The sequence below is a fragment of the Vidua macroura genome, chromosome 3 (assembly GCF_024509145.1).
Source record: "Vidua macroura isolate BioBank_ID:100142 chromosome 3, ASM2450914v1, whole genome shotgun sequence".
NCBI lineage: Eukaryota > Metazoa > Chordata > Aves > Passeriformes > Viduidae > Vidua > Vidua macroura.
The window spans coordinates 47,789,520-47,802,986 of NC_071573.1; the positions used below are offsets into that span (position 1 = coordinate 47,789,520).

Consider the following 13,467-nt stretch of genomic DNA (forward strand, 5'->3'; position numbering starts at 1 on the left):
ACTTCATTAATTCAGAGCACTGCTCATGTGAGATGGATGAATCTTTGGATCAGAGTAGGTAATAAAACCTTATCTGTCATCTCTACCTTATCAGTCAGCAAAAAGAGTCTGTAGTCACTGGTTGTGCTTAGGAGTGTTTCTGCTCCCTGACTGCCAGCTGGTCTACTACAGGAGCAAAGCCTCTCTGGGAAATAACTTCAAGTAGGAACTTATTTCTTCCTAACTAGAAAGAAGGAGGTGCTCATTTTAGAAATAGGTTTGAATATTAAGTTAGTCAACTCAAATATAATTTAAGATTCCATGGAAATATTTATTCCTGACAGGACACCTGCAAATGCATGCAAACCCACTCCAGTGAATGTTCTTTTAGTTGAATTGATTACAAGCACTTCTACTTGCAATTAAAGGTGTTACTTGATGTAAAATGAGTTATATTTTAATGCCATTTTTTTCTTTTCTTCCCCTCCTCTTTTTGTGTGTGTTATTTGGTCTATTTTCTTTCATAATATTTCACTTTCCACTCTCATAAGAAGTCATGGTCTCTTTCTCTATTCCCTGCCTCCCCACATAGCCTCTGGTTCCAAGGCAGTTTCTGTGTCTACAAAATCTACAAAGACAGATATATATCCATGTCACACACAGAAGACAGTTTCTGTAGCTTTCATGCATTGTAATATTATTATACACTTACACTAATGCATTGGCTTGCATGCTGAAACATCACAAAAAGATGAGGGCATGAATTTTGGACTTCTTGTGCCTAGGTTGCATTCACAGTCAGTACACTGGTAACAGATTCTTGAGGAGAGAGATGGTCTTTGTCATTTAGCTTCTTTTACAGTGAATCATTCTCCTCTTTTCCTTCAAAATTAGTTATTTCATTGAACAAGAAAAAAAAATTCCTAAGCCCCTTGTAAATATTAGCAATAAAATACCCACTTTATATAAGTGTGTAGACAGTTCTGAGAATTCCAAGGGTCAAAATTTGTCTACCAATTTAATACCAACTGAATAGAAACAAAAAAAGCTCCCTGTTCCTGCACTTGATCAAAAATTTTAAACCACATTCTTATAGTCCCAGTCCAGGCACTTTTAATTAGTTTAGCTCTTCCTTGAGTCCCATTGTGGGCAAATTTTAGGATTATATTTCCTGCTACCTCCTACAAAAATTCTTGTTCCAGAGGTAGCTGACTGCTCATCTTTTTGTCAGGATAGATTACATCAAAAAAGTATCTTCAGATAACAGAGATTTCAACACCGGAAAAACAACCAGCAGGTCACCAGGAGACAAATTAGTTTGACACATTATTAATTTAATACTGTGTTCAGTGTTCACTGTGTAACTCTACTGCAGTTATTTTCCCTTCAGGGTTATTTTAATGGCCCACTTTGCTCCCAGTCCATAGTAAAGAGTCCATATAAAGATTCATATATTCTACATATAAAGTTTGGTTTTCATTATGAACATAACTTGGACAGGACTCAAAAAATCATATTCATCCCTCAGACCCCTTTTTTTTAACTGAAATATCCAGATCCCTTCCCCTTCAGAGGAGCCTAATGGTTAAAACACCTGTGGCTTGGATTCCTTATGCCAGAAAAGTTTCTATGTGCCACTGTGAATAGGGTAGAATATGCCCAAGGAAAAATTACTATTGTGGGAAGTACAGCATATCCACTACTGTAGGAGAAAAAAGTGCTGGAGGACATTCCTACTCTGACTCAATTTATTGCCATTGCTATGTGCTAACAATTACATCCTTAAAAGTGCATGTTTGAGCCTCTATTTAACAGCTAACTGTACTGCCACAAAAAGTTGGCAGCAGCTCAGGAATTTGTCTTTACCAATTTACGCTATCATATTATTTGACTTATCTGTAAAAAATTCAGTAGCATGTTGGAAAGCAAGAATGTGAAAATCACCCTCATTTTCAGCCAGATCATTTGAAGATATAGAGTAGTGTCGTTCTTCTGACTTTTAGGACAATGAGATTTGAAATGTGGATGCTCCCACCTTTCACAGGCACCACTCCTTTTCTGCACCAAATCACACATGAAGTAACTGTACTTGTCCAGTAGCTGGACTTTGAGGATGTCAATCAATTTCCCTCTCAAAGCAGAGTCAGGATCTCCCAGAATTTCATGAATTACGGTGTCTGCTTTTCCAATCCCATATGTTGACAGTGTTTTTACAGTTTCACAAGAAGTGCAGCCTGCAGGAAGGATCTCCAACTAAAGCTCTCTATTTCTGTATATAGTTCTCTATCTATTCCACGAAGGTCCTGGTCAGGTCCTCAGTACACCAAGGAGCTGTAATTCCACTGAGGAGCCCATCTAGGGGTTCCACTGAGGCCTGTACCCAGGAACTGTGCTCAAGCTTAGCTACTCCCCCTGGAACAGGCTTGAGTTGTGTTGTAGATAGATCTCTAACCTGTAGCCTATCCATGCTGCTACCTTGCTCCTGCCTGCACTCTTGCCAGCCTCAGTTCTTGCCCACCTTCCCTTGCTTGCCACTCCCTGACAAGGGTGGTGAAAAATGCGCAAGATAGGGATGAAAGATATGCAAGGAACAGGGTCTGATTAATAACCTCAATTTGCTAAATATGGACTGCCTTATACACTTATTTTTAGAGCAAGTGTATTCTGATGGATTTTGCAATCAACATAATTGCCTCTACTAAAGTGAATTATGTATTAGATGCTATAGCTTGTGCTTTAGAAGTGACTGATTACCATAAGAGAACAGATTCACCAATAATTTTAAAGGCCATATTAATTTGTAACATTTCATAATGAAAGATGGTCAGTGATGTTTATAAATGGGTATTTGAACAACAAACAAGTATTGAAACACACTTCTGTAGCTGTGCAGTAATTACAGTCTACTAGCTCTTGAAAAATTCTGTCCAGGCATTCACAAAATATGGGCAATCTGAGAGTTTCAAGTGAGACTACAAAGCCAGAGTTGCATAGAGAGGATGCCTATACTTTCCCTCTTGCAAGGTTTTAAACTGTCACACCCAAAAAAAAATATTTTCATGGTTCGCTACATGTTTCCTATTCTTGACTGCTCACTTGCATTTGAAAGCTCCTAAGAAACCTCTATAGATTTTTTTTTTTACATAAGATCATAGAGATTATGACACATTTCATCCTAGACTCAAGAAACTGGGCTGAGTACACATTATATTATATACCCTTACTAAAAAAAAAAATACCCACAAAAAACCAAACCAAACCAAACCCAGAATTTTCATCCAAAACCCACACTGGGGAGTTTTATCTTGTTGCTAAACAGGGGCTAAATCTTCCCTTTTGCCACAGTGGAGCAAAGGCCACAGCTAAATTCAATGGAAGTTCAACTGGGCCTCTGAAGACCACAGACTATGGCACCTACACCCCCACCACCATGTATACAAACAACTTCTATAACTGTGCCAGAGCCAATGGGGTCACAGCTGGATTCATCCCTGATAGTGAGTGTGCTTTCAATAAACACTCGTTATCTCCACTGAGGCCAGGTTAAATTTATGTACCCCCTGAGCCAAAATCCTGTTTTCAGAGTCAGAGTGTATAAGCCTAGTCTGTATCTAAAGAGCAAAGAAAATAGCAAGTACTGCAAGGTCTAAGGGTTTCAAAGTGCCCTGCGGGCAGACAGTTCTCCCTCTATATGCAAGTGCCTGCTTCAGATGGAGAATTACAGAACAATCAGGACAAAACGTGATTGTAGGATGTAAAGCATGAAATTAACTCATTTATTTAAACATTGGGATTTCTAGGGCTATTTCATACCATCTTTAGGTCACCTCTGCTCTTAGTCAATAGAAAAAAAATTGCCCTTAGCAACAGCTATTGAGTTTCACTTAGTCTTAAAAATGGGTCACCACAGAGCCCTGTGTATCTACAAAAGAACCACACTCTTAAGTAAATGCTAATAAAATTAAATTAGAAGGAAGACCATGATCAGGTTTATGTACATTAAACTGCCAAATTGTCAAAACCTTAACTTATGAAACACTTCTCTCCATCTCCAGTCTTCACTCTTTGATCCTATTCTTTCCTATAACACCTCAGGAAAGCAATTAAATTATAGATTTACACAAGCTGAGGACTTTCTTACATAAACAAGGGGCAAAAAAAGAAACCAAATTTCAAACTACCAAGAGATAAAGAATTAGAAAAAGGCAAATTCATCTTCAACATATAGAAGTCCCCAGATGATGATGGCCTTGGAAAATCCTGCAGGGTGACAAAAAAACAGGTATGGTAGAAAGGTCACCCAAGATCAGACAAAGAATATCCAATTCCCAAATACAATTTAAAACTACATCAATTGAATCATTTCATGCTTCTTGATATTATCATAATGCTTTCAACTTGCCATTATGGTTATATTTTCAGAGAGTCAGAAAGCCTACAGTTCCAGGGACAATGGGGCAGGAAAAGGCATGCAAAGTAGAACATGTCAAAGTGCCAGCATTGCTGCCTCCACACCCTTCTAACCTAGACCACCCACAGTGATGAGGACCTCAGCCTCAGCACTAAGATTCCATTAGGGTCAGCATTCAAATAGCCACAGAGCCCACAGGGACCCCAGTGCTGGAGAAGACATGCCACAGTGATCACAACAGCGCACCAACATTGCCTCCTCCACACCTTTCTAATCTGGATCCCTCATGGAGATGGGATGAGAGGAAGTCACATGAGGAGGGGCTGAGGTCCCTTGGCTTTTCAGCCTAGAAAAGAGAAGACTTAGGGGAGATCTTATTGCAGTCTACAGCTTAATTTTCAGGTAAGAGGAGGGGCAGGCACTGATCTCCTCTCTGTAGTGACCAGTGACAAAGCTGGAAGCTGTGTCTGGGAAGGTTCAGGCTGAATATATAGAAAAGGTTCTTCACTCAGAGGGTGGTTGGGCACTGGAACAGGCTCCCCAGGGAAGTGGTCACAGCACCAGCCTGACAGAGTTCAAGCACCCTTTGAACAATACTCTCAGTCACATGGTGTGATTCTTGGGGTGTCCTGTGCAGGGCCAGGAGCTGGACTTCAATGATCCCTGTGATTCCCTTCTAACTCATGATATTCTATGAAACCTATTTAATTTACTCAACATAGCAACTTGAAAGCAATTCAGAAAATTCCAAGTTTTGTTTAGAAATATCAGAATTCTGATAAGAAATTTTATTTTTATTTATATTATTTATTTTATTTATGGGGACCTAGATGCAGATTATCAATGCAGTACTGCAGAAACATGTACTTGAACCAATGGAAAGAATAATTCAGGTAAGCACAAAACTCTGAAGTGGTGAGATAACTAGAAAGCATTATCATGAAATGCCTTCTGGTTACAGAGACCTCATTGCAGTGATTTGTCAATGTCAGAATAAGCAAGGATCAGAACAAAATTCAGACCATGCTTGTTGAAGTAAGACTTTCATTTCATCATTTATATGACAGAGATAGCTTCTAATGAGTGGATAATGTATCTATGCAGACAAATATAATGGTATATGAATTCAGAGTGAGAAAAAATCCTGTAGCTCACCTCTTCCATCTATCTGCTAATATAAGTGTCTTTCCTAAAGCTCATTTAATTTGGCTCTACCCAGATCAAATACTATGCATAGCAAGCACTGACACCAATCACATTTTTCTTGAGAAGCTGTTATTCTTGTTAGACTGTGGTGACACTTAGTCCTGTCAGCAAGATCTTAGTCAATATATTCTGTATATGTATCTTCCTAAAGGCACGTCATTCACTTAAGGAGTCACAACACAGTCTTAGAAACAGTTTAGTAAATTACTTGAGTTCTGGTAGGAAAAGTCTGTTTCTTACTATACCTAGAAATCCAGAAAATTTTGAGAGATGGGTCCTTAACAGAGGTATGTGTATTAAGGACTTTAAAGAATTGATTGCAGGAGTTGTTGCTGACATATTCTGACACTAGCTGTAGAAAAAATGGGAACTGGGAATCAAGGTTTGAGATTATAGAATGGCAGCATTCTCCAGAAACTATTCACACGTCTTTTGTAAATTCTCATGGCATGAATTTTAACAATTTTTTAATATATATATATATGACAATTTGTATCAAAAGTGCTTCTCTGCTACCAGTTTTGCCCCAAGCTATTGACTCATAGTTATGGGTTGATTTCCAGAGATGCTGAGAACATGCAGTGTTCCAGCAGAGTTCAGGTAAGCAATAGGGATCAGTATTTCTCAAATACAAATTGCTTACTAATATGCTGTTGCCAAGGAAATCCTTCCTGTGCATTTGGGCAAAGAAAATACATAATGTATTCTCCACACAGTTCTTCTTCCAAGCAGTCACTCTATGGTAAAGGGTACAGAAAGACAAATGGGAGAGAGAATTCCTGGACTACTCAAATTTTCATAGAGGAATTTGAAGCTAAGCATGTAAAATAAGTAGGCAAGAGACTCTAAAGAGAAAATTATATGAAAATTTTCAACATGTGAAAAACATGATACATGACTGCAGGTACTTTTTGTGCAGTATGTACTTTTTAGCATTACGGTAGGTTTGGGATAGAAGAGGGAAATGAGCCAGGTGGAATGGCTCATGTTCAGAATAGAGCAGCAGAGACAAAACACGGAGAGGCCTCTGTCAGTTTACTTTTAAGCGATAAGAAAGTATCATTAGGAAGGAAGTGTTGTTCAGACTGACTTGTTAGTTGATTATCAAGTAAATTTAATAAGGAAAGACTTGTACTCTCTTAAAAATGCTGGAGAACAAAAATGAAAAAGATTTGACACAGCAAAAGTAAATGGCTACCTCATTTTACTGTAACACAAGACAGATAACAAAGTGATAACTATCTAAAGAGCTGCAGCATTTATCCAGAGAAGTATCTCACACTTTTAATTGGAGCAATTAATTAAAACTTACCCAACCCCCATGACTGTTCTAATTTCCTAGGAGATTTCTTTTGTAATAAATGACTTTACCTGGAAGGCTACTGAAAATATGCTACATTTTCAAAACTTCTTCTTCTACACAGCAACAGAATTTAAGAATTTGCTTTGAATATAGAGAAAAACAGTCTCATTTAGCATCATTTAAAGATCACATGGTCAAATGCTCTTAAACTCCTGTTGCATTATCAGTTGTTTACTGTGTTCTCTATAACTTACCAACATTCTGCAGTCCTCCTTCATTTTTAACTCATTTGAGAGAAATGCACACGAAAAACATTATAATGCTCAAACAACATCCTGTTCCAAATATATTGGTGCAGTTGACTTTTTGTCTTCTAGTATGTCCAAACCTCCTTAAGACTATAAATGACTGTGACACTCTAAATTTTATTCTCTCTCCTTTGAGCAGATTTCTTTTTTTATTATGCATTTAATGCAGATTTTTTTTAATATGCATTTAACTGCAAGAAAAAGTCTGATATGTCAAAGATACTTTTGAGTCCAACTATCAGCAAAAGTTCACTAGGGAAAATGATTAAAAGTTACTGATTCTTCTTATATTACGTCTAAAATTCTTATAAGCCTTACATTTTCAGAAATATGTTAAATAAAGCCTAAAGAATAGAAAAAAAGGCAAATAATTGCCATTTTGTTGTGAATGGAATTTTCCCCTAACATTTCATATTTTCTACTTATTCAAAAAAGAGGACAGTAATGAACTAAATGCCTCAAATTTGCAACAGCTGTGAGTCACTAAACCTCCAAGAGCACCTGACAGGTTCCATTAGAACTGAGACCAAATGCACATGGAATAACAATTTCATATGTGGCATTATATTTCCCCTTTCTGTGATGCAATTGTCTTAACTAGCCTTCCTATTTAACTACTTCTTAATGACATGACCTGTTTATAATATGCCAGGAAAAAAAAGAATCCGTCAGTTACAAAACTATATCTGTAAGAAAAGAGAAGATAATTACAAGCAGGTCACATGCTCAGCCACTAGCTGTGTTCATTACAAGAGCCAGTTTATCTGAATTGAGATCCGATTCTATTTGTCACAGAACCTAATCATAATTCAGGAACATGACTTAAAGGAAAAAGCAAAGTTATTTGAACTACACGAGCCTTAATAATAATAGTTGTTATTATTACTACTTATTTTCACTAACAAAATCACTCTAAAACCAGTGGGATTCTACAAAGAACATGTCCTGCCTGGGTAGACTCCAAGACATATGGCACTAAAATGGGACTTCAACAGATGGAACTTAAGGAACTGCCTTTGTAAAAATTATTTGCAATCTCTCTTGACAACACTTAAAGCATGATTTTCAGGAAAAAGGAGGGAGATTTTCAGCACTTAATGAAAATTGGCAGTTTCTCAGTAACCTCATAATGCTCATAGTCAATATTTTGGAAATTACAATCAAAAGGCTATTTTCCATTTTGACATAACTTAATCCAAGCCCTTTTTTTGCTACCACAGTGTAGCAGTGCACTACAGCTTTATTATGGCAATGTGTCTGTGTTTTTTTGACATATTGGAAGATTCTGTTTGTATGTCTTTTTCGGTTATACTTTCTACAGCAAAATATTTTTTCAAGGCAAATAATTGCTGTTACAAGCTCATATAGATCAAATTATATTTTAGAGACGATATTGCCATGTTATGCAAATATGTAAGGATTATTTGTTTCTTAGTTAGTTCTGGTAATAAACACACAGTATCTCAATCTCATTTAATTTCTTGTTTAAGATAAATTATTTTCCTGCCAGTGTGCTACATTCTGGACAGTAGCCCAGTTATAGATGAGTAAAGAAGAATGGTTAGGATTAATTTTTAAATTAAAATAAAATTCTAGAGTATTTCCAATGGCTTGTTAAATTAGATTAATGGCTAAGAAAGTGATTTGCCCTGTTAGTAACTTTGATCAAGGAAGATTACAGAGAGAGTTTGCTTTTTGCTGGTCTTGAGAGACTTCTAATGCCTACTACAGTCACTAATTTTAGAGGGCACAGTTTTAAGCTTGTTCAGGACAAGTCCATTAAATTTGTAGCACTACACAGCACCATGATGCATGATAAGTATGAAATGCATTTGCATATCTGTAATAACATAAATTCTATGTACTATAATTTCCAGGAAGTAACAATTATCGTGAAAATCTGCAGAACATGCAAACCTACTTTAGATTTATTTTGGTTCCTTAAATATTTTGATTAAATATTTTGATTTTCCTGTATTCCTCTTATCACCATTGTTTACAAGGGAAATGCTAATTTCTGGAACTTGGATGATGCTAACCTAATAAGAACAGTATTGAAAAGGTGCCTTAAAAGTTTATTTTCCTGCAAATGCTCCAGCATTATCCAGTTTTGGTGACACACAGTCACCTTTGGTAGCTCCAGTACAATGCTCTGCCCCTGTTGCATGGGAGGATTGCACTTCTGGCTCATGACATGGAAGCAGCAATGAGATAGCAGGATTGGAGGGTTTGCTTCCCCTTCCATCTCTCCTCTGCAACCAAAGAGCTTACCTCAGCAACTGAAACATATTTAAAATCTCAAAAGCTCTCAAATGAGTACATTTACCGTTCAACAAAAGCTCGTCCCTGCATGATGAAAACACTGATTCTGAGTTTAGTTCTGTATTCCTGGCATACAAACCTGGACATATTATACAAGATTTTTATTTACTGACTAAGGTTTATAATGAATTATAATTCATTATAATTCATATAATCCACTGATCAGCTGTGACAGGAGAGTTAGTATCTCCTACTTTATACTAAAGGATATTAATATAAACTTTCTCAGCCTGATCTTAAATTCAGACATGTTAAGCATATAATTATTTATTAAAACCACCCCAGCAACATGATAACATTACAGCTGAACAATTCAATGTCTCTTAAACCATAGCTAATTACTTGCTGATCTTTAACATATTAGGGAACCTTAATGAAGTAATAAATGGTAAATCAATAATTTTTTCCTTCAGTGACTAATTTCCTTATACAGAATGGCTAAGCACACACATGTGGTAAGAAACCCTCCTCCTTGGGAGCTTTCAATATCTTTTTACTGGACATCTTCAAATGTCAGTAAAAAATTGAACATTTTTCTACTCTTATAGGATGAGGAAACTGTCACATTTTCAAATTACACCATGGGGACACTCAGCTCTGCTGAGAATTTCAGCTTAAAATTACTTTATTTGGCAATGTATTTGAAATTAAACTGAGTCTGGTCTAAAAAGGAAGGAAACATTTATTGGAACCATCCATCCCCAAAGTCTTTGGCTCCCAAGGGTATAGAATCCAAATTACAAGTGAACACTCATCTAAATTTCTGAAAAGCTGTAAAAAGAGATATTCATGGTCTGAAGTTTTGAAAACATAACCTATCATGTACATGCTCAGTTACCTAAATCAGTGACCTGGTCTTCAGATGAGCTCAGTACTTACAATTTGGATTAGAATGAACAGGAGGCTGCTCATAGATACACTTTCTTTAAAAATTAGGTCACTATTTGATGTACAGATTAACTAATTTTGTTATCATTTTTAATAATATTTTTTCCTAATACATTGCTACCTGTGATCCTCAGATTTTGCTGTCTAAGCACACATCAGTAATTACAACATACAGACAAATAAACAATAAACTGTATTTTCTAATACTGTTCATATTAGAACGATACTAGTTTTCATAATTAGTAATTTTCCACATGGTGTATATTAGAAATAAGAACTCTAAACTAGGCACACCTTTGGGTCTCAATCTGATAATAACCATTGCACAACCATCAATAAAGTCTCCTCTGCTTCACTGAGATTCTTTCACTGTAAATAATTATACTTGTTGGAGCAAACAGAGAATATAAATAGTAAGGTAGGTTTTGATTAGTCTTGAATTTTGGGGCTTGGGTATTTTTTCTTTTTTCCTCAGATCCACTCCAAAATATGACTTTGATAAGCTTCTTATAAACTTTGAAAAAGGTAGCAACGCATTCATTTCAATATCAGTAGCTCTTGCACAGGAATTACATAACATATAATTATGTTTTAAAGAGTGGGATGGTGAAACAAGACAGATTGCAATGACACATTCATTAATAAAATGCATAATTTCTAAAAGAAATAGGAAATATTTCTACACTGACCATAGTCTGTGTTTTCCGGCTCCCAACAATTTGATGGCCAAAAATAGGGTGTCTATAGGCAAAAAAAACAAGAAGTAGGAAATTCAAGTTAGACAATGCAAGCATTATACAGTCCTTGGATCATTACTGGTTTTGAGACTCAATTTATATTTTTGGTAGATCTATTATACTGTTAACTTGACATTTTTTAGAGAGGCATTAAAACAGAAAATTACATTTGTACACCTGTTTATCACACTAGTGTCAGAATTACATTGAAAAAGAAAAAAAAAATGGGTTTTTTGTTCTCAAAGTTAAGGGAACAAAACCCACAAGGCTAAGTAATGGGGTTATCTTTTACATCTTCCCTAGAAATACATCTCTCACACGTCCTGAAGAACCAGGTTTAGAGGTATAAGATGCTTTGAAGTTCATTCAGTTCTTGATTTTTGAGAGTCTTCATTCATAGATTAATATTCAATTCTTTTTCCTAGGTGTTATTTGTTTAAAAATTCCTCTAAAAACATCCTGTTTTCACAAAGACATCAAAGTCTACTTTTTTTGTTTACCGGTTGTGATTTAAAATGTGGGGGTTTTTTTTCGAAGAGAAAGACAATAAAGTACCAAAAACTACTTCAACACTATACTTATTAAGACTGTGCTACATGTATTGTTAAAAGAATTCACTTTTAACAAATGGAGAATATAAGACTGTATACACATTTTTCATACAAATTACTTCATTTTTAAAATAGCAACTTTTGGTTAAAATTAATATTATTATAGCATTTTTTTATAGAGCACATAATCCCCATACAGGCCATTCACTTAAGAGTCGGACTCAATGATCCCTGTGAGTCCCTTCCAATGCAAAATATTCTGTGATTGAGTGACCGATCAATACATAAGCACATACACACAGCTACAGAGAATTACATAATATTTGAGCAGTTGAATGCAACTCATCAAATGTGTGAAGTGGTTTGAGTGGTATTTCAAAACACAGGTGGTTCTTCAGGAAAACCTTCTGCTTTACTTTCTATTTCTTATTGGTTTTTTTTCTCAAAAATCTCGCAGCTGCAAAAATGGAAAGCACTTTGCTGCCCACTTCCCTTCAAAATTGTTTCAATGTTAATCTGGAAACCAACAGGGCTGAAGGGTGACACATTACACCAATTGTGAAATTAAATATATATTGTGAGAAATCTCTTGGTTTTGTAACATTGACACATCAAATTTTATAGAAGCAATTCAGAACTTGCTATTTATCAAGCAACAGCAAGGAGCTAAAGGATAAAAAAGGACCTATCACAAGCTAACTTCAAAGGCTAGTATGTGTTTCTTGTAAGCCATCTGGTATATTTTTAAGGGAGCAACAATAAGTAATTCTCCAATCAACCATTCCTTCACAGTGCCACTGAAATCAAAATGACCAGTAGAAGCACATATAAGCACAAATAGAAAGAAGATGAACTCCTAAAGAATTAATTGCAGTACTCAGCACATTTTGGAGAAGCAACTACAAAATTTAATTGAGTGATTCATAAAAAGCAAAAAGTCACCATCCTTGAAATATACAGTTTACAAACTCAGAAAATGAGAACAGTCCTTCCGTAGAGCACAAAATGTATACCCAGAAAGGCCCAAGAAGAAAAGCACAGTGCCGTGGTTTGACATGGAAGTGAATTTTTTCCAGGAAGTCAGGTCAAACCAATCAGTGGTCAGGTTTGGATATTGGCACCTGGAGTGACCACTGAAAGTATGGACACGCCTCTGAGAACACAGGGGGTTAAAAGCAAGAACTCCCAGGAGAACTCTCTCTTTTGGTTCGTCAGAGAGTGCAGACCTCCCCCGCCCAGCCACGGGCTGGGTGGGGGAGGGGAAGCCACGCGGCCTTGTCCAGGTAGGCCGAGGGGCTGAGGGTCTGGAACCGAGCCAGCTCCTGTGGACGGAAGGGTGGAGAGAAGTGGAGATGCCTTTGTCCCCCCCCCGCCAAGAGGGAAAGAGACAGAGAGCCTGGCGGCACCTGGAAATTTGCCGGCAGAGGAGAAGGAGAAGGGGGGGGATGTCCAGCCTGGGAGACGGAACGCCGGACCGAGATATCAGCCGTCCAGGGAGTCTGAACGTTTAACCCTTTCCAGGAAATGAGGGTTTTTTAAAAGTATTACTCCTCCTTGATTTGTAGTGGAAGAGAGATAGTCCGGGACCTGAGATGTTAGAAGAAATATTTAGGTGGGAGAAGATGATGAAGTAGCTTTTGGCTGGACTTTTCTTGTTAGCCATGGACTGAACTAAAATCTCCTGCAATAGAGACTGCATTTTAGGGGGATGCAGTGGTGACCCAGGGAGACCTGTTTCAGCTTCGAGCAGCACAGGAGTGGC

General features: G+C 36.9%; 1 protein-coding gene across 10 annotated transcripts in view; it reads right to left on the minus strand.

The window, feature by feature from the left end:
• Positions 1-13,467, minus strand: part of RGS7 (regulator of G protein signaling 7) — a 239,595-nt gene that overhangs the window by 61,823 nt on the left and 164,305 nt on the right. For all 10 annotated transcript variants that reach the window (XR_008436147.1, XR_008436148.1, XM_053972664.1 and 7 more), the window contains exon 6: positions 11,107-11,158. Coding sequence is in view for 8 of the 10 variants with exons in the window: in XM_053972664.1 (XP_053828639.1) it covers positions 11,107-11,158 (52 nt within the window). In the remaining 2 variants the exon portion in view is untranslated. The remainder of the gene's footprint in view (positions 1-11,106; positions 11,159-13,467) is intronic.